The following is a 25451-nucleotide window of genomic DNA, read 5'->3' on the forward strand; positions in this document are numbered from 1 at the left end:
AAAGCAGTGAAGCAATTCCAAACAGGAGCAATTTACCTAAGCAGGAGAATTTTGGTTTGCAGACGCCATTCTCAACTCACCCTTCTTTTCTTGGAACTTCTTGAACCCGGTTTAGAAGGATGGATTATCGAATAATCAAAGCATGATCTCCGCAGTCCCAGCTTCGATGGGGAAAAAAACATGAACAAACAGCCTTTAAGGTCATTCGTTCTTCTGATGCAAAATGAAACTAACTTTCTCTTCCCACAATGCATCTGAAGCGCTGGTTATTTTCAAAAAGCACCTGGCTGGCGGGCCCTTTAAGAGTTTACGGAATTTTATGAATGAACCGACGGAATTTGGACCACCCACTCGACCACTCCGCCTATCATGTGTCAGGAGGAGGCGGAGCTGCTTTCCTCCTGACTATTTAGCCTTAAAGGGCCCGTCCTTCTATGGGTTTCTAAGCCCAAACCAAAGTAATGTGCTCTCGACTCTCATTCATCAAGCAAAAATTAATTCTTCCCTGTTATATTTCAGATTGCGATGCAACTATTAAAAATAAATGTAAGATATCCGGGGCTGGCTTGATTCCCTTGAATAGCTAAGGAAAGTAAAAAATAATCTCAAAACAATGATGAACATATTATTGCATTTTTCCTCTGTGTAAATCTCCTTTCCTTCCTTTCTTTTCCATGCCCTTTTTTTCCCCTTCCTTCCTTCCATCTTTCTCTTCCTCTTCCTCTTCTTTTGACTTAGGAAACTCAACTAAAACTAACTCCCTAAAACCATCTGACACATTATTTAAACAGTTAACAAATTTTAAATAAAAGTGATCGTACTGGCCCATGTTCTTCTTTCAAGGTCTATTTCTTGCCTTGCAAAACAGTTCAATTACTGTCTCTATAAAGGCTGCATTCACGCAACACGTTTAACTTGGCTGCTGCTTTTAATCCACTTTCTGGATGTGGCTAATCCAATGTCAAACTAACCAAACAAGCTGGGTTTCTAAGTCATGCTAAGACAGAACGAAACATAAACAAATCTTCAATTTTCCATGCTTAACATGAGCAAACAGCCTAAATGCTCCAGACAGCATATAAGAAACCAGCATGTAAGAACCACAGCACTAAAACCAATGTGGCATAAAAACAATAAATACAAAAACTGAACGTACAAGAAACAAACCAAACATTAAAAATTTAAATCTTTAGAAGAATATTCCATGATTCCTGGAAGAAGATCGCTCTGCATTCAGGGAATTGTATATTTTTCTATTTTCCTAATTAAGACAAAAAAAAATATGCACTGGGCTTTTGTGCTTGGCCCAATTCCACTGACCGCAGCGGGATTTATTTCCAGGATCCAAGGACCATGTTAGTGAGAAAGCCTCAGAGAACACAACAGGAAAAAAAAGAGTATTTTCATTAAGTATTTAGGAACTGGTGACATCCGTTCATTTTGAAAGGGAAACGCTCCCTCATAAGCCTTGTCATCTTTTTAGGCCTGAACGTCGGCACGGGAAATCCGGGCATCAATAAATGAATAAATCCTGACGGATGAAAGAAACGGTATACATTCCGCACCGTTTTGATTTTTAAAAAAAACAGCAAGAACCTTTCTCCTCAGGCGGTGTTTCCACACAGGTACGTTTCTGACGATACACCCAGCTTTCCGGAAGTTGCTGTTCGGCTGGAGTTCCGCCCCGGCTCTGCAGTCCGCTTTTTCTCACGCCGGGTCGGGCTCGGTTCGGTATCATGGAGGAGGCTGAAATGCAGCTGAAAGTGAAAAAGGGTAACAATGACGGCTACTTCCGGGTTATGTTACACTAAAATAAGTCCGGGGAAGAATGGAGAAAGGGGCGCTTATTCTCTCCCCGCGCCTCTGGGTTGAGATTTGGGTGTTATTGCAGCAAAAGTAAAACTGTTCACAGATCTGGAGTTGGCCTGTGGGATCCATGCGTGGACAATTTCCACCTTTCGGGTGGAATTCCAATCATTTTTATTTTAATATTGAAAAAAAATGGCTCTGTTTCATTATAGAGCACGCATCTTCTCCCAAGCTAGAAATAGGACAGGGCGGTTCTATTGAGTGATTACATTTTTATTGTTCTGATCTGACTCTGTGCAGGCGTTCTCACCCAACCTGGGCTGGTCTCAAACAAGCTAACTGCAGTTGCAGCTGGTTAATGAATGGATAGGAGACCACAAAGTAATTCCAGAAAAGTAGGCTGACTTGAGAGTGGAGAATGACAATGGCAAGCTAACTGTTGTGTTGTTGCCAAGAAGTTGTTGTCAGGATAAAAATGTAATAAGGGGTCCTTGGTGCTCTCCTAGCTTGCTTGTTTTCTTGTAGACATTTCATTACCCAAACTAGGTAACATCATCAGTCTAGTACTTTTGATATTACCTAGTTTGGGTAATGAAAGATCTGCAAGAAAACAAGCAAGCTCAGAGAGCACCAAGGACCCCTCATGTCAACCCTGAGCTACAAATATTCTCCTTTATTAAAAATATAATAATACGGGTTACATGATGCAGTGATACCTCTAACACCATCAAAATCAACATCTGCCTATCCCAGGTCCTTGGGAAGGACTTAAATAGATGAATAAAAATGCTAAATCCAGTCTACACATCTGGTCGACTGTGCGATGAACCATAACAACAACTGAAGTATGAAAGATTCACATCCACCATCACCCTCTTGGATTCTTATTCAGTTTTCAATTTCATTTCTCTCCGTTTGCCCCCGTGTTTCGCAGTTGCATATTTTAGACTGCCATCCCACCCTGACTTTTTTTCTTGCTTCTGGTTAGTTTTTATACTTACAAATTTTATCCAAGCCTAGACATCCCTTTTTTGCACTGCTGGCCTGAAATCATGACATGTATTATCTGAATGAACCCGTTTTTCCTTCCTGCTGTGGAAGCAAACCTGTGAGAAAAAAATATGCTTTCTTTTCTTATAGTGACAGACAAATTTACAGAAAGCATGTATGTCCTGGCTAATGAACCTTCTGTTGCATTGTATCGGCTTCAAGAGCATGTCAGGCGCTCTCTCCCAGAACTGGCTGAACATAAAGTAAGCTGTGATCTGAACTGTAAATGAGAATGGATATGGTGTTATTCTTAGAAATAGTCTTGTAATCTAATAAACTTATTCTGTTACAGACAGGACTTAAAGGCTCAGATTTTTAACTATTCCTCCATGTTTTTTAATTCCTCATAGGCAGAAATGTAATATATTAGGGGAAGGGATAATGGACATTTTTTCACGATATGTTAATTTTCAGTGTGCAAAGAATCAGATTAATGCAGAGGCAGCTATGAGAAGTAGGTATATTAATGCACATCTGCTAATTGAAGTCTCCAGAGCATTTTCTGTAATGAAAGAGTACTGGTCTTTAAGGCCTGAGGAGAAGAAGTGAAGACAGAGCTTTTCCTAATATAATTATCCAGAAGGGAATTATCCCTTTCCAGTGGTGGGATTCAGTCGGTTCGCACCACTTTGGCAGAACCGGTAGCTCATTTTTTGTTGCCCAGGCCCAGAATGGACTTCTGAAAGTTACATCCACACAGAGAACTGGTTGTTCACATATCTGAATCCTACCACTGTCTCCTTCCCAATATGCAGCTTCTTAAGATATTTTTGAGTTTCTCCCAAACTGCTCAGAGTCCATAAAGAAAACCAGTTGCACCCCAAACAATTCTGAAGTGATCCACAACTACTCAACCAATAGGTTGTGAAAGGGTGATTTGTTACTTCAATCTGGCTTAATTTATTTTTCAGGAGCAGCCTAATTACTGACTCAAAGAGGCTGTTAGTGCTCCCTCTCTCATAGAGGCATTTAACCGCATTCTTCTTAGCAATGTAACAAACACAAACTGATAAAAGGAAGATATATATATATATATATATATATATATATATATATATATATATATATATATATATATATATATATATACACATACATATACAGTATATGTTTTCTGAGGTTTTCGCGGGTGTTTATATATGGATCAACCAACCACCAAGAATGATACCAGACCCAAACTCATGATAACATCACATGACATCACCACCACACAACCATTCAAAAAGCAAATCCGAACCCACAATGATAACAAGGCACAACCACAAAACAGAAACCTAACTACAGCTGCAACATCAGCCACTTTAAACCCCTCCAAACCACACAATAAGCAAACTGACACCCACTATAAAAACATGGCACCACCACAAACACGAAGCCGAACAAAAGCAGCACAACTCACCAGCTCAGGTCTAAGGCTGGCAGCTGAGACCAGCCCATCCACTCAAAACACACCCCCACCCAATCAGAACACACCCACCATTCAAAACACACTCCCACCCAAACAGAACACACTTAATCCCCCACCCAATCAGAGCACACCTCCACCCACAGAACACACCCCCTCTGGCAGTTTAAAAAAAAAGAGGAACAAACAGCCACTACCACATGCTTCTCCCAGAAGAAGGAAGCTGAAGCCTCCAGCCTGATGATGACGGATGGGATTCCGTCGAAACGTTGCACCTACACCTTTAGTTCTACGCAGGAAGAAACCCGAATGACCGAAGATCCATACAGTATATAAACACCTGCGAAAACCTCAGAAAACATATATATGTATATGTATATATATATATATATATATATATATATATATATATATATATATATATATATATATATATATATATATATATATATATGTGTGTGTGTAAATTACTAACAAAGAATTAAAGGGAAACTGAAATGCATTTCTGACTCATTAGTCGTCATCAGCCAGCCATACCCTTCTGAGATTCGAACCATGGGCTGATTGCATATGAGGCAGTGTTATTTGCCTCTAAGCCACAAGGTCTCTCTCGCTCTGTTAGCTTTTTTTTCTGCAAGGGAAGATATGTTTCAAATGTTAACTCTTTAGATTACCTTGCTAGGCCCCAAACATGGGGCAAATCTTTATTTCCTGTTTTCAGCCTATCTTGAAGGCTATCGAACAGGCAGTAGTCACACCGGACAATTCCTATATTTGTGTAAATTACTAACAAAGAATTAAAGGGAAACTGAAATGCATTTCTGACTCATTAGTCGTCATCAGCCAGCCATACCCTTCTGAGATTCGAACCATGGGCTGATTGCATATGAGGCAGTGTTATTTGCCTCTAAGCCACAAGGTCTCTCTCGCTCTGTTAGCTTTTTTTTCTGCAAGGGAAGATATGTTTCAAATGTTAACTCTTTAGATTACCTTGCTAGGCCCCAAACATGGGGCAAATCTTTATTTCCTGTTTTCAGCCTATCTTGAAGGCTATCGAACAGGCAGTAGTCACACCGGACAATTCCTATATTTGTGTAAATTACTAACAAAGAATTAAAGGGAAACTGAAATGCATTTCTGACTCATTAGTCGTCATCAGCCAGCCATACCCTTCTGAGATTCGAACCATGGGCTGATTGCATATGAGGCAGTGTTATTTGCCTCTAAGCCACAAGGTCTCTCTCGCTCTGTTAGCTTTTTTTTCTGCAAGGGAAGATATGTTTCAAATGTTAACTCTTTAGATTACCTTGCTAGGCCCCAAACATGGGGCAAATCTTTATTTCCTGTTTTCAGCCTATCTTGAAGGCTATCGAACAGGCAGTAGTCACACCGGACAATTCCTATATTTGTGTAAATTACTAACAAAGAATTAAAGGGAAACTGAAATGCATTTCTGACTCATTAGTCGTCATCAGCCAGCCATACCCTTCTGAGATTCGAACCATGGGCTGATTGCATATGAGGCAGTGTTATTTGCCTCTAAGCCACAAGGTCTCTCTCGCTCTGTTAGCTTTTTTTTCTGCAAGGGAAGATATGTTTCAAATGTTAACTCTTTAGATTACCTTGCTAGGCCCCAAACATGGGGCAAATCTTTATTTCCTGTTTTCAGCCTATCTTGAAGGCTATCGAACAGGCAGTAGTCACACCGGACAATTCCTATATTTGTGTAAATTACTAACAAAGAATTAAAGGGAAACTGAAATGCATTTCTGACTCATTAGTCGTCATCAGCCAGCCATACCCTTCTGAGATTCGAACCATGGGCTGATTGCATATGAGGCAGTGTTATTTGCCTCTAAGCCACAAGGTCTCTCTCGCTCTGTTAGCTTTTTTTTCTGCAAGGGAAGATATGTTTCAAATGTTAACTCTTTAGATTACCTTGCTAGGCCCCAAACATGGGGCAAATCTTTATTTCCTGTTTTCAGCCTATCTTGAAGGCTATCGAACAGGCAGTAGTCACACCGGACAATTCCTATATTTGTGTAAATTACTAACAAAGAATTAAAGGGAAACTGAAATGCATTTCTGACTCATTAGTCGTCATCAGCCAGCCATACCCTTCTGAGATTCGAACCATGGGCTGATTGCATATGAGGCAGTGTTATTTGCCTCTAAGCCACAAGGTCTCTCTCGCTCTGTTAGCTTTTTTTTCTGCAAGGGAAGATATGTTTCAAATGTTAACTCTTTAGATTACCTTGCTAGGCCCCAAACATGGGGCAAATCTTTATTTCCTGTTTTCAGCCTATCTTGAAGGCTATCGAACAGGCAGTAGTCACACCGGACAATTCCTATATTTGTGTAAATTACTAACAAAGAATTAAAGGGAAACTGAAATGCATTTCTGACTCATTAGTCGTCATCAGCCAGCCATACCCTTCTGAGATTCGAACCATGGGCTGATTGCATATGAGGCAGTGTTATTTGCCTCTAAGCCACAAGGTCTCTCTCGCTCTGTTAGCTTTTTTTTTCTGCAAGGGAAGATATGTTTCAAATGTTAACTCTTTAGATTACCTTGCTAGGCCCCAAACATGGGGCAAATCTTTATTTCCTGTTTTCAGCCTATCTTGAAGGCTATCGAACAGGCAGTAGTCACACCGGACAATTCCTATATTTGTGTAAATTACTAACAAAGAATTAAAGGGAAACTGAAATGCATTTCTGACTCATTAGTCGTCATCAGCCAGCCATACCCTTCTGAGATTCGAACCATGGGCTGATTGCATATGAGGCAGTGTTATTTGCCTCTAAGCCACAAGGTCTCTCTCGCTCTGTTAGCTTTTTTTTCTGCAAGGGAAGATATGTTTCAAATGTTAACTCTTTAGATTACCTTGCTAGGCCCCAAACATGGGGCAAATCTTTATTTCCTGTTTTCAGCCTATCTTGAAGGCTATCGAACAGGCAGTAGTCACACCAGACAATTCCTATATTTGTGTAAATTACTAACAAAGAATTAAAGGGAAACTGAAATGCATTTCTGACTCATTAGTCGTCATCAGCCAGCCATACCCTTCTGAGATTCGAACCATGGGCTGATTGCATATGAGGCAGTGTTATTTGCCTCTAAGCCACAAGGTCTCTCTCGCTCTGTTAGCTTTTTTTTCTGCAAGGGAAGATATGTTTCAAATGTTAACTCTTTAGATTACCTTGCTAGGCCCCAAACATGGGGCAAATCTTTATTTCCTGTTTTCAGCCTATCTTGAAGGCTATCGAACAGGCAGTAGTCACACCGGACAATTCCTATATTTGTGTAAATTACTAACAAAGAATTAAAGGGAAACTGAAATGCATTTCTGACTCATTAGTCGTCATCAGCCAGCCATACCCTTCTGAGATTCGAACCATGGGCTGATTGCATATGAGGCAGTGTTATTTGCCTCTAAGCCACAAGGTCTCTCTCGCTCTGTTAGCTTTTTTTTCTGCAAGGGAAGATATGTTTCAAATGTTAACTCTTTAGATTACCTTGCTAGGCCCCAAACATGGGGCAAATCTTTATTTCCTGTTTTCAGCCTATCTTGAAGGCTATCGAACAGGCAGTAGTCACACCGGACAATTCCTATATTTGTGTAAATTACTAACAAAGAATTAAAGGGAAACTGAAATGCATTTCTGACTCATTAGTCGTCATCAGCCAGCCATACCCTTCTGAGATTCGAACCATGGGCTGATTGCATATGAGGCAGTGTTATTTGCCTCTAAGCCACAAGGTCTCTCTCGCTCTGTTAGCTTTTTTTTCTGCAAGGGAAGATATGTTTCAAATGTTAACTCTTTAGATTACCTTGCTAGGCCCCAAACATGGGGCAAATCTTTATTTCCTGTTTTCAGCCTATCTTGAAGGCTATCGAACAGGCAGTAGTCACACCGGACAATTCCTATATTTGTGTAAATTACTAACAAAGAATTAAAGGGAAACTGAAATGCATTTCTGACTCATTAGTCGTCATCAGCCAGCCATACCCTTCTGAGATTCGAACCATGGGCTGATTGCATATGAGGCAGTGTTATTTGCCTCTAAGCCACAAGGTCTCTCTCGCTCTGTTAGCTTTTTTTTCTGCAAGGGAAGATATGTTTCAAATGTTAACTCTTTAGATTACCTTGCTAGGCCCCAAACATGGGGCAAATCTTTATTTCCTGTTTTCAGCCTATCTTGAAGGCTATCGAACAGGCAGTAGTCACACCGGACAATTCCTATATTTGTGTAAATTACTAACAAAGAATTAAAGGGAAACTGAAATGCATTTCTGACTCATTAGTCGTCATCAGCCAGCCATACCCTTCTGAGATTCGAACCATGGGCTGATTGCATATGAGGCAGTGTTATTTGCCTCTAAGCCACAAGGTCTCTCTCGCTCTGTTAGCTTTTTTTTCTGCAAGGGAAGATATGTTTCAAATGTTAACTCTTTAGATTACCTTGCTAGGCCCCAAACATGGGGCAAATCTTTATTTCCTGTTTTCAGCCTATCTTGAAGGCTATCGAACAGGCAGTAGTCACACCGGACAATTCCTATATTTGTGTAAATTACTAACAAAGAATTAAAGGGAAACTGAAATGCATTTCTGACTCATTAGTCGTCATCAGCCAGCCATACCCTTCTGAGATTCGAACCATGGGCTGATTGCATATGAGGCAGTGTTATTTGCCTCTAAGCCACAAGGTCTCTCTCGCTCTGTTAGCTTTTTTTTCTGCAAGGGAAGATATGTTTCAAATGTTAACTCTTTAGATTACCTTGCTAGGCCCCAAACATGGGGCAAATCTTTATTTCCTGTTTTCAGCCTATCTTGAAGGCTATCGAACAGGCAGTAGTCACACCGGACAATTCCTATATTTGTGTAAATTACTAACAAAGAATTAAAGGGAAACTGAAATGCATTTCTGACTCATTAGTCGTCATCAGCCAGCCATACCCTTCTGAGATTCGAACCATGGGCTGATTGCATATGAGGCAGTGTTATTTGCCTCTAAGCCACAAGGTCTCTCTCGCTCTGTTAGCTTTTTTTTCTGCAAGGGAAGATATGTTTCAAATGTTAACTCTTTAGATTACCTTGCTAGGCCCCAAACATGGGGCAAATCTTTATTTCCTGTTTTCAGCCTATCTTGAAGGCTATCGAACAGGCAGTAGTCACACCGGACAATTCCTATATTTGTGTAAATTACTAACAAAGAATTAAAGGGAAACTGAAATGCATTTCTGACTCATTAGTCGTCATCAGCCAGCCATACCCTTCTGAGATTCGAACCATGGGCTGATTGCATATGAGGCAGTGTTATTTGCCTCTAAGCCACAAGGTCTCTCTCGCTCTGTTAGCTTTTTTTTCTGCAAGGGAAGATATGTTTCAAATGTTAACTCTTTAGATTACCTTGCTAGGCCCCAAACATGGGGCAAATCTTTATTTCCTGTTTTCAGCCTATCTTGAAGGCTATCGAACAGGCAGTAGTCACACCGGACAATTCCTATATTTGTGTAAATTACTAACAAAGAATTAAAGGGAAACTGAAATGCATTTCTGACTCATTAGTCGTCATCAGCCAGCCATACCCTTCTGAGATTCGAACCATGGGCTGATTGCATATGAGGCAGTGTTATTTGCCTCTAAGCCACAAGGTCTCTCTCGCTCTGTTAGCTTTTTTTTCTGCAAGGGAAGATATGTTTCAAATGTTAACTCTTTAGATTACCTTGCTAGGCCCCAAACATGGGGCAAATCTTTATTTCCTGTTTTCAGCCTATCTTGAAGGCTATCGAACAGGCAGTAGTCACACCGGACAATTCCTATATTTGTGTAAATTACTAACAAAGAATTAAAGGGAAACTGAAATGCATTTCTGACTCATTAGTCGTCATCAGCCAGCCATACCCTTCTGAGATTCGAACCATGGGCTGATTGCATATGAGGCAGTGTTATTTGCCTCTAAGCCACAAGGTCTCTCTCGCTCTGTTAGCTTTTTTTTCTGCAAGGGAAGATATGTTTCAAATGTTAACTCTTTAGATTACCTTGCTAGGCCCCAAACATGGGGCAAATCTTTATTTCCTGTTTTCAGCCTATCTTGAAGGCTATCGAACAGGCAGTAGTCACACCAGACAATTCCTATATTTGTGTAAATTACTAACAAAGAATTAAAGGGAAACTGAAATGCATTTCTGACTCATTAGTCGTCATCAGCCAGCCATACCCTTCTGAGATTCGAACCATGGGCTGATTGCATATGAGGCAGTGTTATTTGCCTCTAAGCCACAAGGTCTCTCTCGCTCTGTTAGCTTTTTTTTCTGCAAGGGAAGATATGTTTCAAATGTTAACTCTTTAGATTACCTTGCTAGGCCCCAAACATGGGGCAAATCTTTATTTCCTGTTTTCAGCCTATCTTGAAGGCTATCGAACAGGCAGTAGTCACACCGGACAATTCCTATATTTGTGTAAATTACTAACAAAGAATTAAAGGGAAACTGAAATGCATTTCTGACTCATTAGTCGTCATCAGCCAGCCATACCCTTCTGAGATTCGAACCATGGGCTGATTGCATATGAGGCAGTGTTATTTGCCTCTAAGCCACAAGGTCTCTCTCGCTCTGTTAGCTTTTTTTTCTGCAAGGGAAGATATGTTTCAAATGTTAACTCTTTAGATTACCTTGCTAGGCCCCAAACATGGGGCAAATCTTTATTTCCTGTTTTCAGCCTATCTTGAAGGCTATCGAACAGGCAGTAGTCACACCGGACAATTCCTATATTTGTGTAAATTACTAACAAAGAATTAAAGGGAAACTGAAATGCATTTCTGACTCATTAGTCGTCATCAGCCAGCCATACCCTTCTGAGATTCGAACCATGGGCTGATTGCATATGAGGCAGTGTTATTTGCCTCTAAGCCACAAGGTCTCTCTCGCTCTGTTAGCTTTTTTTTCTGCAAGGGAAGATATGTTTCAAATGTTAACTCTTTAGATTACCTTGCTAGGCCCCAAACATGGGGCAAATCTTTATTTCCTGTTTTCAGCCTATCTTGAAGGCTATCGAACAGGCAGTAGTCACACCGGACAATTCCTATATTTGTGTAAATTACTAACAAAGAATTAAAGGGAAACTGAAATGCATTTCTGACTCATTAGTCGTCATCAGCCAGCCATACCCTTCTGAGATTCGAACCATGGGCTGATTGCATATGAGGCAGTGTTATTTGCCTCTAAGCCACAAGGTCTCTCTCGCTCTGTTAGCTTTTTTTTCTGCAAGGGAAGATATGTTTCAAATGTTAACTCTTTAGATTACCTTGCTAGGCCCCAAACATGGGGCAAATCTTTATTTCCTGTTTTCAGCCTATCTTGAAGGCTATCGAACAGGCAGTAGTCACACCGGACAATTCCTATATTTGTGTAAATTACTAACAAAGAATTAAAGGGAAACTGAAATGCATTTCTGACTCATTAGTCGTCATCAGCCAGCCATACCCTTCTGAGATTCGAACCATGGGCTGATTGCATATGAGGCAGTGTTATTTGCCTCTAAGCCACAAGGTCTCTCTCGCTCTGTTAGCTTTTTTTTTCTGCAAGGGAAGATATGTTTCAAATGTTAACTCTTTAGATTACCTTGCTAGGCCCCAAACATGGGGCAAATCTTTATTTCCTGTTTTCAGCCTATCTTGAAGGCTATCGAACAGGCAGTAGTCACACCGGACAATTCCTATATTTGTGTAAATTACTAACAAAGAATTAAAGGGAAACTGAAATGCATTTCTGACTCATTAGTCGTCATCAGCCAGCCATACCCTTCTGAGATTCGAACCATGGGCTGATTGCATATGAGGCAGTGTTATTTGCCTCTAAGCCACAAGGTCTCTCTCGCTCTGTTAGCTTTTTTTTCTGCAAGGGAAGATATGTTTCAAATGTTAACTCTTTAGATTACCTTGCTAGGCCCCAAACATGGGGCAAATCTTTATTTCCTGTTTTCAGCCTATCTTGAAGGCTATCGAACAGGCAGTAGTCACACCGGACAATTCCTATATTTGTGTAAATTACTAACAAAGAATTAAAGGGAAACTGAAATGCATTTCTGACTCATTAGTCGTCATCAGCCAGCCATACCCTTCTGAGATTCGAACCAAATTTACACAAATATAGGAATTGTCCGGTGTGACTACTGCCTGTTCGATAGCCTTCAAGACAGGCTGAAAACAGGAAATAAAGATTTGCCCCATGTTTGGGGCCTAGCAAGGTAATCTAAAGAGTTAACATTTGAAACATATCTTCCCTTGCAGAAAAAAAAGCTAACAGAGCGAGAGAGACCTTGTGGCTTAGAGGCAAATAACACTGCCTCATATGCAATCAGCCCATGGTTCGAATCTCAGAAGGGTATGGCTGGCTGATGACGACTAATGAGTCAGAAATGCATTTCAGTTTCCCTTTAATTCTTTGTTAGTAATTTACACAAATATAGGAATTGTCCGGTGTGACTACTGCCTGTTCGATAGCCTTCAAGATAGGCTGAAAACAGGAAATAAAGATTTGCCCCATGTTTGGGGCCTAGCAAGGTAATCTAAAGAGTTAACATTTGAAACATATCTTCCCTTGCAGAAAAAAAAGCTAACAGAGCGAGAGAGACCTTGTGGCTTAGAGGCAAATAACACTGCCTCATATGCAATCAGCCCATGGTTCGAATCTCAGAAGGGTATGGCTGGCTGATGACGACTAATGAGTCAGAAATGCATTTCAGTTTCCCTTTAATTCTTTGTTAGTAATTTACACAAATATAGGAATTGTCCGGTGTGACTACTGCCTGTTCGATAGCCTTCAAGATAGGCTGAAAACAGGAAATAAAGATTTGCCCCATGTTTGGGGCCTAGCAAGGTAATCTAAAGAGTTAACATTTGAAACATATCTTCCCTTGCAGAAAAAAAAGCTAACAGAGCGAGAGAGACCTTGTGGCTTAGAGGCAAATAACACTGCCTCATATGCAATCAGCCCATGGTTCGAATCTCAGAAGGGTATGGCTGGCTGATGACGACTAATGAGTCAGAAATGCATTTCAGTTTCCCTTTAATTCTTTGTTAGTAATTTACACAAATATAGGAATTGTCCGGTGTGACTACTGCCTGTTCGATAGCCTTCAAGATAGGCTGAAAACAGGAAATAAAGATTTGCCCCATGTTTGGGGCCTAGCAAGGTAATCTAAAGAGTTAACATTTGAAACATATCTTCCCTTGCAGAAAAAAAAAAGCTAACAGAGCGAGAGAGACCTTGTGGCTTAGAGGCAAATAACACTGCCTCATATGCAATCAGCCCATGGTTCGAATCTCAGAAGGGTATGGCTGGCTGATGACGACTAATGAGTCAGAAATGCATTTCAGTTTCCCTTTAATTCTTTGTTAGTAATTTACACAAATATAGGAATTGTCCGGTGTGACTACTGCCTGTTCGATAGCCTTCAAGATAGGCTGAAAACAGGAAATAAAGATTTGCCCCATGTTTGGGGCCTAGCAAGGTAATCTAAAGAGTTAACATTTGAAACATATCTTCCCTTGCAGAAAAAAAAAGCTAACAGAGCGAGAGAGACCTTGTGGCTTAGAGGCAAATAACACTGCCTCATATGCAATCAGCCCATGGTTCGAATCTCAGAAGGGTATGGCTGGCTGATGACGACTAATGAGTCAGAAATGCATTTCAGTTTCCCTTTAATTCTTTGTTAGTAATTTACACAAATATAGGAATTGTCCGGTGTGACTACTGCCTGTTCGATAGCCTTCAAGATAGGCTGAAAACAGGAAATAAAGATTTGCCCCATGTTTGGGGCCTAGCAAGGTAATCTAAAGAGTTAACATTTGAAACATATCTTCCCTTGCAGAAAAAAAAGCTAACAGAGCGAGAGAGACCTTGTGGCTTAGAGGCAAATAACACTGCCTCATATGCAATCAGCCCATGGTTCGAATCTCAGAAGGGTATGGCTGGCTGATGACGACTAATGAGTCAGAAATGCATTTCAGTTTCCCTTTAATTCTTTGTTAGTAATTTACACAAATATAGGAATTGTCCGGTGTGACTACTGCCTGTTCGATAGCCTTCAAGATAGGCTGAAAACAGGAAATAAAGATTTGCCCCATGTTTGGGGCCTAGCAAGGTAATCTAAAGAGTTAACATTTGAAACATATCTTCCCTTGCAGAAAAAAAAGCTAACAGAGCGAGAGAGACCTTGTGGCTTAGAGGCAAATAACACTGCCTCATATGCAATCAGCCCATGGTTCGAATCTCAGAAGGGTATGGCTGGCTGATGACGACTAATGAGTCAGAAATGCATTTCAGTTTCCCTTTAATTCTTTGTTAGTAATTTACACAAATATAGGAATTGTCCGGTGTGACTACTGCCTGTTCGATAGCCTTCAAGATAGGCTGAAAACAGGAAATAAAGATTTGCCCCATGTTTGGGGCCTAGCAAGGTAATCTAAAGAGTTAACATTTGAAACATATCTTCCCTTGCAGAAAAAAAAAGCTAACAGAGCGAGAGAGACCTTGTGGCTTAGAGGCAAATAACACTGCCTCATATGCAATCAGCCCATGGTTCGAATCTCAGAAGGGTATGGCTGGCTGATGACGACTAATGAGTCAGAAATGCATTTCAGTTTCCCTTTAATTCTTTGTTAGTAATTTACACAAATATAGGAATTGTCCGGTGTGACTACTGCCTGTTCGATAGCCTTCAAGATAGGCTGAAAACAGGAAATAAAGATTTGCCCCATGTTTGGGGCCTAGCAAGGTAATCTAAAGAGTTAACATTTGAAACATATCTTCCCTTGCAGAAAAAAAAAAGCTAACAGAGCGAGAGAGACCTTGTGGCTTAGAGGCAAATAACACTGCCTCATATGCAATCAGCCCATGGTTCGAATCTCAGAAGGGTATGGCTGGCTGATGACGACTAATGAGTCAGAAATGCATTTCAGTTTCCCTTTAATTCTTTGTTAGTAATTTACACAAATATAGGAATTGTCCGGTGTGACTACTGCCTGTTCGATAGCCTTCAAGATAGGCTGAAAACAGGAAATAAAGATTTGCCCCATGTTTGGGGCCTAGCAAGGTAATCTAAAGAGTTAACATTTGAAACATATCTTCCCTTGCAGAAAAAAAAGCTAACAGAGCGAGAGAGACCTTGTGGCTTAGAGGCAAATAACACTGCCTCATATGCAATCAGCCCATGGTTCGAATCTCAGAAGGGTATGGCTGGCTGATGACGACTAATGAGTCAGAAATGCATTTCAGTTTCCCTTTAATTCTTTGTTAGTAATTTACACAAATATAGGAATTGTCCGGTGTGACTACTGCCTGTTCGATAGCCTTCAAGATAGGCTGAAAACAGGAAATAAAGATTTGCCCCATGTTTGGGGCCTAGCAAGGTAATCTAAAGAGTTAACATTTGAAACATATCTTCCCTTGCAGAAAAAAAAAGCTAACAGAGCGAGAGAGACCTTGTGGCTTAGAGGCAAATAACACTGCCTCATATGCAATCAGCCCATGGTTCGAATCTCAGAAGGGTATGGCTGGCTGATGACGACTAATGAGTCAGAAATGCATTTCAGTTTCCCTTTAATTCTTTGTTAGTAATTTACACAAATATAGGAATTGTCCGGTGTGACTACTGCCTGTTCGATAGCCTTCAAGATAGGCTGAAAACAGGAAATAAAGATTTGCCCCATGTTTGGGGCCTAGCAAGGTAATCTAAAGAGTTAACATTTGAAACATATCTTCCCTTGCAGAAAAAAAAGCTAACAGAGCGAGAGAGACCTTGTGGCTTAGAGGCAAATAACACTGCCTCATATGCAATCAGCCCATGGTTCGAATCTCAGAAGGGTATGGCTGGCTGATGACGACTAATGAGTCAGAAATGCATTTCAGTTTCCCTTTAATTCTTTGTTAGTAATTTACACAAATATAGGAATTGTCCGGTGTGACTACTGCCTGTTCGATAGCCTTCAAGATAGGCTGAAAACAGGAAATAAAGATTTGCCCCATGTTTGGGGCCTAGCAAGGTAATCTAAAGAGTTAACATTTGAAACATATCTTCCCTTGCAGAAAAAAAAGCTAACAGAGCGAGAGAGACCTTGTGGCTTAGAGGCAAATAACACTGCCTCATATGCAATCAGCCCATGGTTCGAATCTCAGAAGGGTATGGCTGGCTGATGACGACTAATGAGTCAGAAATGCATTTCAGTTTCCCTTTAATTCTTTGTTAGTAATTTACACAAATATAGGAATTGTCCGGTGTGACTACTGCCTGTTCGATAGCCTTCAAGATAGGCTGAAAACAGGAAATAAAGATTTGCCCCATGTTTGGGGCCTAGCAAGGTAATCTAAAGAGTTAACATTTGAAACATATCTTCCCTTGCAGAAAAAAAAAGCTAACAGAGCGAGAGAGACCTTGTGGCTTAGAGGCAAATAACACTGCCTCATATGCAATCAGCCCATGGTTCGAATCTCAGAAGGGTATGGCTGGCTGATGACGACTAATGAGTCAGAAATGCATTTCAGTTTCCCTTTAATTCTTTGTTAGTAATTTACACAAATATAGGAATTGTCCGGTGTGACTACTGCCTGTTCGATAGCCTTCAAGATAGGCTGAAAACAGGAAATAAAGATTTGCCCCATGTTTGGGGCCTAGCAAGGTAATCTAAAGAGTTAACATTTGAAACATATCTTCCCTTGCAGAAAAAAAAAAGCTAACAGAGCGAGAGAGACCTTGTGGCTTAGAGGCAAATAACACTGCCTCATATGCAATCAGCCCATGGTTCGAATCTCAGAAGGGTATGGCTGGCTGATGACGACTAATGAGTCAGAAATGCATTTCAGTTTCCCTTTAATTCTTTGTTAGTAATTTACACAAATATAGGAATTGTCCGGTGTGACTACTGCCTGTTCGATAGCCTTCAAGATAGGCTGAAAACAGGAAATAAAGATTTGCCCCATGTTTGGGGCCTAGCAAGGTAATCTAAAGAGTTAACATTTGAAACATATCTTCCCTTGCAGAAAAAAAAGCTAACAGAGCGAGAGAGACCTTGTGGCTTAGAGGCAAATAACACTGCCTCATATGCAATCAGCCCATGGTTCGAATCTCAGAAGGGTATGGCTGGCTGATGACGACTAATGAGTCAGAAATGCATTTCAGTTTCCCTTTAATTCTTTGTTAGTAATTTACACAAATATAGGAATTGTCCGGTGTGACTACTGCCTGTTCGATAGCCTTCAAGATAGGCTGAAAACAGGAAATAAAGATTTGCCCCATGTTTGGGGCCTAGCAAGGTAATCTAAAGAGTTAACATTTGAAACATATCTTCCCTTGCAGAAAAAAAAAGCTAACAGAGCGAGAGAGACCTTGTGGCTTAGAGGCAAATAACACTGCCTCATATGCAATCAGCCCATGGTTCGAATCTCAGAAGGGTATGGCTGGCTGATGACGACTAATGAGTCAGAAATGCATTTCAGTTTCCCTTTAATTCTTTGTTAGTAATTTACACAAATATAGGAATTGTCCGGTGTGACTACTGCCTGTTCGATAGCCTTCAAGATAGGCTGAAAACAGGAAATAAAGATTTGCCCCATGTTTGGGGCCTAGCAAGGTAATCTAAAGAGTTAACATTTGAAACATATCTTCCCTTGCAGAAAAAAAAGCTAACAGAGCGAGAGAGACCTTGTGGCTTAGAGGCAAATAACACTGCCTCATATGCAATCAGCCCATGGTTCGAATCTCAGAAGGGTATGGCTGGCTGATGACGACTAATGAGTCAGAAATGCATTTCAGTTTCCCTTTAATTCTTTGTTAGTAATTTACACAAATATAGGAATTGTCCGGTGTGACTACTGCCTGTTCGATAGCCTTCAAGATAGGCTGAAAACAGGAAATAAAGATTTGCCCCATGTTTGGGGCCTAGCAAGGTAATCTAAAGAGTTAACATTTGAAACATATCTTCCCTTGCAGAAAAAAAAAAGCTAACAGAGCGAGAGAGACCTTGTGGCTTAGAGGCAAATAACACTGCCTCATATGCAATCAGCCCATGGTTCGAATCTCAGAAGGGTATGGCTGGCTGATGACGACTAATGAGTCAGAAATGCATTTCAGTTTCCCTTTAATTCTTTGTTAGTAATTTACACAAATATAGGAATTGTCCGGTGTGACTACTGCCTGTTCGATAGCCTTCAAGATAGGCTGAAAACAGGAAATAAAGATTTGCCCCATGTTTGGGGCCTAGCAAGGTAATCTAAAGAGTTAACATTTGAAACATATCTTCCCTTGCAGAAAAAAAAGCTAACAGAGCGAGAGAGACCTTGTGGCTTAGAGGCAAATAACACTGCCTCATATGCAATCAGCCCATGGTTCGAATCTCAGAAGGGTATGGCTGGCTGATGACGACTAATGAGTCAGAAATGCATTTCAGTTTCCCTTTAATTCTTTGTTAGTAATTTACACAAATATAGGAATTGTCCGGTGTGACTACTGCCTGTTCGATAGCCTTCAAGATAGGCTGAAAACAGGAAATAAAGATTTGCCCCATGTTTGGGGCCTAGCAAGGTAATCTAAAGAGTTAACATTTGAAACATATCTTCCCTTGCAGAAAAAAAAAGCTAACAGAGCGAGAGAGACCTTGTGGCTTAGAGGCAAATAACACTGCCTCATATGCAATCAGCCCATGGTTCGAATCTCAGAAGGGTATGGCTGGCTGATGACGACTAATGAGTCAGAAATGCATTTCAGTTTCCCTTTAATTCTTTGTTAGTAATTTACACAAATATAGGAATTGTCCGGTGTGACTACTGCCTGTTCGATAGCCTTCAAGATAGGCTGAAAACAGGAAATAAAGATTTGCCCCATGTTTGGGGCCTAGCAAGGTAATCTAAAGAGTTAACATTTGAAACATATCTTCCCTTGCAGAAAAAAAAGCTAACAGAGCGAGAGAGACCTTGTGGCTTAGAGGCAAATAACACTGCCTCATATGCAATCAGCCCATGGTTCGAATCTCAGAAGGGTATGGCTGGCTGATGACGACTAATGAGTCAGAAATGCATTTCAGTTTCCCTTTAATTCTTTGTTAGTAATTTACACAAATATAGGAATTGTCCGGTGTGACTACTGCCTGTTCGATAGCCTTCAAGATAGGCTGAAAACAGGAAATAAAGATTTGCCCCATGTTTGGGGCCTAGCAAGGTAATCTAAAGAGTTAACATTTGAAACATATCTTCCCTTGCAGAAAAAAAAAAGCTAACAGAGCGAGAGAGACCTTGTGGCTTAGAGGCAAATAACACTGCCTCATATGCAATCAGCCCATGGTTCGAATCTCAGAAGGGTATGGCTGGCTGATGACGACTAATGAGTCAGAAATGCATTTCAGTTTCCCTTTAATTCTTTGTTAGTAATTTACACAAATATAGGAATTGTCCGGTGTGACTACTGCCTGTTCGATAGCCTTCAAGATAGGCTGAAAACAGGAAATAAAGATTTGCCCCATGTTTGGGGCCTAGCAAGGTAATCTAAAGAGTTAACATTTGAAACATATCTTCCCTTGCAGAAAAAAAAGCTAACAGAGCGAGAGAGACCTTGTGGCTTAGAGGCAAATAACACTGCCTCATATGCAATCAGCCCATGGTTCGAATCTCAGAAGGGTATGGCTGGCTGATGACGACTAATGAGTCAGAAATGCATTTCAGTTTCCCTTTAATTCTTTGTTAGTAATTTACACAAATATAGGAATTGTCCGGTGTGACTACTGCCTGTTCGATAGCCTTCAAGATAGGCTGAAAACAGGAAATAAAGATTTGCCCCATGTTTGGGGCCTAGCAAGGTAATCTAAAGAGTTAACATTTGAAACATATCTTCCCTTGCAGAAAAAAAAGCTAACAGAGCGAGAGAGACCTTGTGGCTTAGAGGCAAATAACACTGCCTCATATGCAATCAGCCCATGGTTCGAATCTCAGAAGGGTATGGCTGGCTGATGACGACTAATGAGTCAGAAATGCATTTCAGTTTCCCTTTAATTCTTTGTTAGTAATTTACACAAATATAGGAATTGTCCGGTGTGACTACTGCCTGTTCGATAGCCTTCAAGATAGGCTGAAAACAGGAAATAAAGATTTGCCCCATGTTTGGGGCCTAGCAAGGTAATCTAAAGAGTTAACATTTGAAACATATCTTCCCTTGCAGAAAAAAAAGCTAACAGAGCGAGAGAGACCTTGTGGCTTAGAGGCAAATAACACTGCCTCATATGCAATCAGCCCATGGTTCGAATCTCAGAAGGGTATGGCTGGCTGATGATGACTAATGAGTCAGAAATGCATTTCAGTTTCCCTTTAATTCTTTGTTAGTAATTTACACAAATATAGGAATTGTCCGGTGTGACTACTGCCTGTTCGATAGCCTTCAAGATAGGCTGAAAACAGGAAATAAAGATTTGCCCCATGTTTGGGGCCTAGCAAGGTAATCTAAAGAGTTAACATTTGAAACATATCTTCCCTTGCAGAAAAAAAAAGCTAACAGAGCGAGAGAGACCTTGTGGCTTAGAGGCAAATAACACTGCCTCATATGCAATCAGCCCATGGTTCGAATCTCAGAAGGGTATGGCTGGCTGATGACGACTAATGAGTCAGAAATGCATTTCAGTTTCCCTTTAATTCTTTGTTAGTAATTTACACAAATATAGGAATTGTCCGGTGTGACTACTGCCTGTTCGATAGCCTTCAAGATAGGCTGAAAACAGGAAATAAAGATTTGCCCCATGTTTGGGGCCTAGCAAGGTAATCTAAAGAGTTAACATTTGAAACATATATATATATATATATATATATATATATATATATATATATATATATATATATATATATATATATATATATATATATATATATCTTCCTTTTATCAGTTTGTGTTTGTTACATTGCTAAGAAGAATGTGGTTAAATGCCTCTATGAGAGAGGGAGCACTACCAGCCTCTTTGAGTCAGTAATTAGGCTGCTCCTGAAAAATAAATTAAGCCAGATTGAAGTAACAAATCACCCTTTCACAACCTATTGGTTGAGTAGTTGTGGATCACTTCAGAATTGTTTGGGGTGCAACTGGTTTTCTTTATGGACTCTGAGCAGTTTGGGAGAAACTCAAAAATATCTTAAGAAGCTGCATATTGGGAAGGAGACAGTGGTAGGATTCAGATATGTGAACAACCAGTTCTCTGTGTGGATGTAACTTTCGGAAGTCCATTCTGGGCCTGGGCAACAAAAAATGAGCTACCGGTTCTGCCAAAGTGGTGCGAACCGACTGAATCCCACCACTGGAAAGGGATAATTCCCTTCTGGATAATTATATTAGGAAAAGCTCTGTCTTCACTTCTTCTCCTTGACCTCTTGGTTTCCCTTTGCTCTTTTGAATATGTCCTTGTTACTTAACTGCATTGTTAATTTTCTTATTCAGCATTAACTAAACAGTGATGGGATAAATCATTCTCACATCCTTCAAAGCAATGGGAAAGGGGTTGTGTGAACTAATGTGGAAAATGGATAGTACCTAGATAGGATATGAGAAAAAGTGACTCTTAAAAAAAAGCCATCATATCTGCTCTTCTTCCATGCTTTGCATAATGTGGTTCACCTTAAAAGATATATAGGTAGTTCTCAACCATAATTGGGACCAGAATTTTGGTTGCTAAACAAGGTGGTTTTTAAATGAGTCGCACCTGATTTTATCACCTTTTTCCCACAGTTGTTAAGCAGATCAGTCCAGCTTCCCCCACTGACTTTGCTTGTTGGAAACCGGCTGGAAAAGTCACAAATGGTGATCACATGATCTCGAGATGTTGCAACAATTGTAAATATATGCTGGTTGCCAAGTGTCTGAATTCTGATCACATGATCTTGGGAGTGTTGTGACGGTTGTAAGCGCAACAACTGGTCATAAATGACTTTTTTAGGTGCTGTTGAAACTTTGAGTGGTCTCTAAACAAATAATTGTAAGTCGAGAATTACTGGTAATGTGACATATAGACATTTTGTAAAAACTGGAGTCAAAAGCTTAAGGGAAAAGTGAACAAAGGTAAATCCCTTTTTTTTCCACTTTGCATTTCTGCACAGGGCAAGAAGGGTGACAGAAAGTGCAGGAACGTTTTATAGCAATAACAATAGCACTTAATAGCGCTTTACAGAAGTTTACAGAGTCAAGCCTATTGCCCCCAACAATCTGGGAACTCATTTTACCAACCTGAAAAGGATGGAAGGATGAGTCAACCTTGAGCTGGTCAGAATTGAACTTCTGGCAGTGAGCAGAATTAGCCTGCAATACTGCATTCTGACCACCAGGTCTCTTGTGCTTCTACCTAGCAAAAGATCAGCTGTCCTTTCTTTTTGCAGGCTGACATGCAGAGCTGGGAAGAGCAGAGTCAAGGAGCCATTTACACGGTAGAATATGCCTGCAGGTGACTGCCCTTAACAACTCGTTTTTCACCATTCTAACCCCTGCCCCTACATGAGAAATACTCTTCTCTCTGTCCCTGTTCCTGGATTTCTGAGGCTGGGACACTCTTGATCCATTCTTTCCCCAACTCTTGTAATTCTAACCAGGTGCTTTCCTTCCTCTCCAGTGCCATCAAGAATATGAAGGACAGTACCATGTATTTCAAGAACATTGAAGGGCTCCTTAAACACGCCATTGCCGTAAAAGATCGGTTGAATTCTGCACGGAGGTAGCTCTGGAGATCCGGGTCTGGGAAAACTTCATGGTCATCCTCTCTACTTATGGAAAGAAGCTTCAAATGCCAAGGGGGAAGCCGCTCTACACGTCGGATGTGACCAAGACACGTTTATATTAACCAGTCTCCAGGTTTAATCATTTTTTTAACATCAATAATTACAGTTAATTTTTAAAAAATTGCTCTAAGCAAAGCACATAGGTTAGCAATACTTAGGTTTCCAAGGAAGAAACACTGCAGGCAAGATTTTTCTTGCTGTGTCATGTCTTGTACAAGTGCTGGGGTGAGACAGGATTGGCTTCGTAGAGGAAGAGGGGAGGGGAGACAACACATGGGATCCCATTATATTGAGCCAAACTGTTGGTCCATGTAGCTCATGATTGATGGCAAGCTGATCACGCCACTCCTGAGCCTCAGATGTGCCAGCTGTATTTGAAAATTCCAGATTTTGAACCCAGGACCTCCTGTACTTGTAAAACAGGCGTTGTGCCTTCTCATTGGCTGCCCGTTCTTCTCCCAGTTCTCCCTGCTTCATCTTATCCTCTCCTTCCTTTTTCAAGATATTCCAAGTGACTGTCCTTCTGTTCTCACGGTCAAGCTAGGTTTTGCCATCTCCTGCCTTTGTCAAAAAAGGGAAAGCAATCTTAGATTTAAGACGATCCCCTACCCCACCCTACACAAGGAAAGTAAAGAGAAGACCTAGTTTTCCTATCAGATAAATCCATATCATAGATTTCGGAATGGCAAAGGGGTCAATTGGTTAATGCGGCCAATCTCCTGGGTTGCAGAGAGCAATATTATCCTACTTTGATCCTGAGCGTGCTCAAAGACACTCCATTTTACACGCCCCTCTGCTCTCGCTGATGTGAATCCAATGGGCTCCTGGTTCTGTATAAAGGGAGTTTGCCAGACCTTATTTGTGTCTCTGGTTAGCTATCCAAGGCCTGCATCAATGCCCCCATCCTGCCCTCCATCAGCTTTTCATGGTCTCCAGAGCCCCCTCCAATCCCAAGGGGTGAAAATCAGAGATTCCTTTCTTACCCTTTGGAAGTGGGAAACACAACAGACGAAAAGTGTAGGAATCCCTGAATTTGGATGAATATAATTCAAAGGAAAAATCCATCCCAAATCTAGGGGGAAAATACTTTTAATACTCATGACAGCTCCCTGCCCAGCCCAGTTCTTACCCTTCCTTCCCCCCCACCTCCCCCCCAAAAATAATTAATGCCAACTCTAGCCAAGGAACAAATTTCCATTTAGATCAGGTGATCACCCAGAATTTGGAATTATGGGATAATATTCCTTTTTTCAGTAACAGGGCAAGGAATTTGAGCTAGGCTTGATATATAGTTTTTGTTATTTATACTGGGTTTTTTTAGTTTTAGGATTAGGGTTTTAGGATCAAAATATTCAGTGACATTTTTACTTTTAGGAATCTTTGCAATAGCTTTGCAGGGTAAATCCAGATTATGCTGTTCAACCATTATCATGAGGATGGAGAGATGTGAATTTTCTCTCTTGTTCTACTGAAGTGGAAAATTCTGTTGAAATTATGAGTGTCATTTGCATCTGCTGGCCCATGTTTCTCCTTGGACATGCCTACATTTCATTTCTGGCTTATGTAAAAGTATGGTAATGGTTCTAACTAAATCACTAAAAGGCGTGTAATTCCTGACTTGAGGTGAGGTCTTGTTACGGACTTTAGCTCTTGCGAACCCTAATCACTATCGCTTTCCGAATGGCACACAAACTGTGGATGTTGGATTCACAGACTTGATCTGATGTTGCTGTTCCAGTCTTCACTATAATCAAAAAGTCTACCAAGCCTTCAATTCAGTACAGATAGTCCTCAAGTTCAAAGTTACAATGGGCTCCCCAAAACTATTTGTAACCCAGTTTTGAAATTATGGCCGCCTCACACCCATACACCTCTGTGGTGATGTGATCGTATTCTGTACACTTGGCAACCCGCTCACTTTTTACAGCCCTCTACAGCATCACATGGTCATGTGACTATGATTTTTTATTTTTTTCAAATTTTGCTGGTTTCCAGTACTTCCAGTTTCTGGCCAAAAAAAAAGCCCATTGGGTAAAATGGATTTGCTTAACATCACCACTAGAAAATGTTGAAAAATCGGGTCTGGCCATGTGATGCCTCAAGGCATAACCATAATTCTGGGCTCAATTACGGTCATAAGTCAAGGATTACCTATACCAGCAGTCTCCAACCTTTACAGTTCGATGGACTGGTGGAAGCAGTGGGGGGAAGGGTGGGAAGAGAGGGCATGGTTTCACGTGTGCCGCTTTCATAAATGCAGCTTCATGCATGCACATTCACCCATCACTTCCATGGCCTGGTTCCGAACAGGCTGTAGCTCAGCCCCAGGTCGCAGACGGGGGTTGGGGAACCCTGACCTATACAACCAACCTTCCTTTACTACTGTG

General features: G+C 40.7%; 2 protein-coding genes across 3 annotated transcripts in view; one reads left to right on the forward strand and one right to left on the reverse strand.

The window, feature by feature from the left end:
- RFXANK (regulatory factor X associated ankyrin containing protein) overlaps nucleotides 1-1732 on the reverse strand; it is a 13782-nt gene extending 12050 nt beyond the window's left edge. Inside the window, exons 1-2 of one of the 2 annotated variants that reach the window (XM_083379138.1) lie at nucleotides 1597-1732; nucleotides 81-161 (exon numbers count right to left, since the gene is read on the reverse strand). The gene's annotated coding sequence lies outside the window, so the exon portion shown is untranslated. The remainder of the gene's footprint in view (nucleotides 1-80; nucleotides 162-1596) is intronic. The other variant, XM_083379139.1, reaches the window with a different exon arrangement.
- Nucleotides 1660-24701, forward strand: BORCS8 (BLOC-1 related complex subunit 8). Its single transcript, XM_083379158.1, has 4 exons — nucleotides 1660-1773; nucleotides 2950-3062; nucleotides 22669-22733; nucleotides 22899-24701. The coding sequence occupies exons 1-4, from the start codon at nucleotides 1737-1739 to the stop codon at nucleotides 23002-23004; spliced, it is 321 nt and encodes a 106-aa protein (XP_083235284.1). The 5' UTR covers nucleotides 1660-1736; the 3' UTR covers nucleotides 23005-24701.
- Nucleotides 24702-25451: the final 750 nt, after the last annotated feature.

Source organism: Vipera ursinii, assembly GCF_947247035.1.
Source record: "Vipera ursinii genome assembly, chromosome: 1".
In the NCBI taxonomy this organism is placed as follows: domain Eukaryota; kingdom Metazoa; phylum Chordata; class Lepidosauria; order Squamata; family Viperidae; genus Vipera; species Vipera ursinii.

What these genes read in the sequence shown, in the direction of transcription:
- BORCS8 (XM_083379158.1), top strand. Translation starts at nt 1,737, where the DNA reads ATGGAGGAGGCTGAAATGCAGCTGAAAGTGAAAAAGG. An exon ending in GCAGCTGAAAGTGAAAAAGG is followed by an intron (nt 1,774 to 2,949) that starts GTAACAATGACG and finishes CTTTTCTTATAG; the next exon opens with TGACAGACAAATTTACAGAA. An exon ending in CAGAACTGGCTGAACATAAA is followed by an intron (nt 3,063 to 22,668) that starts GTAAGCTGTGAT and finishes TTCTTTTTGCAG; the next exon opens with GCTGACATGCAGAGCTGGGA.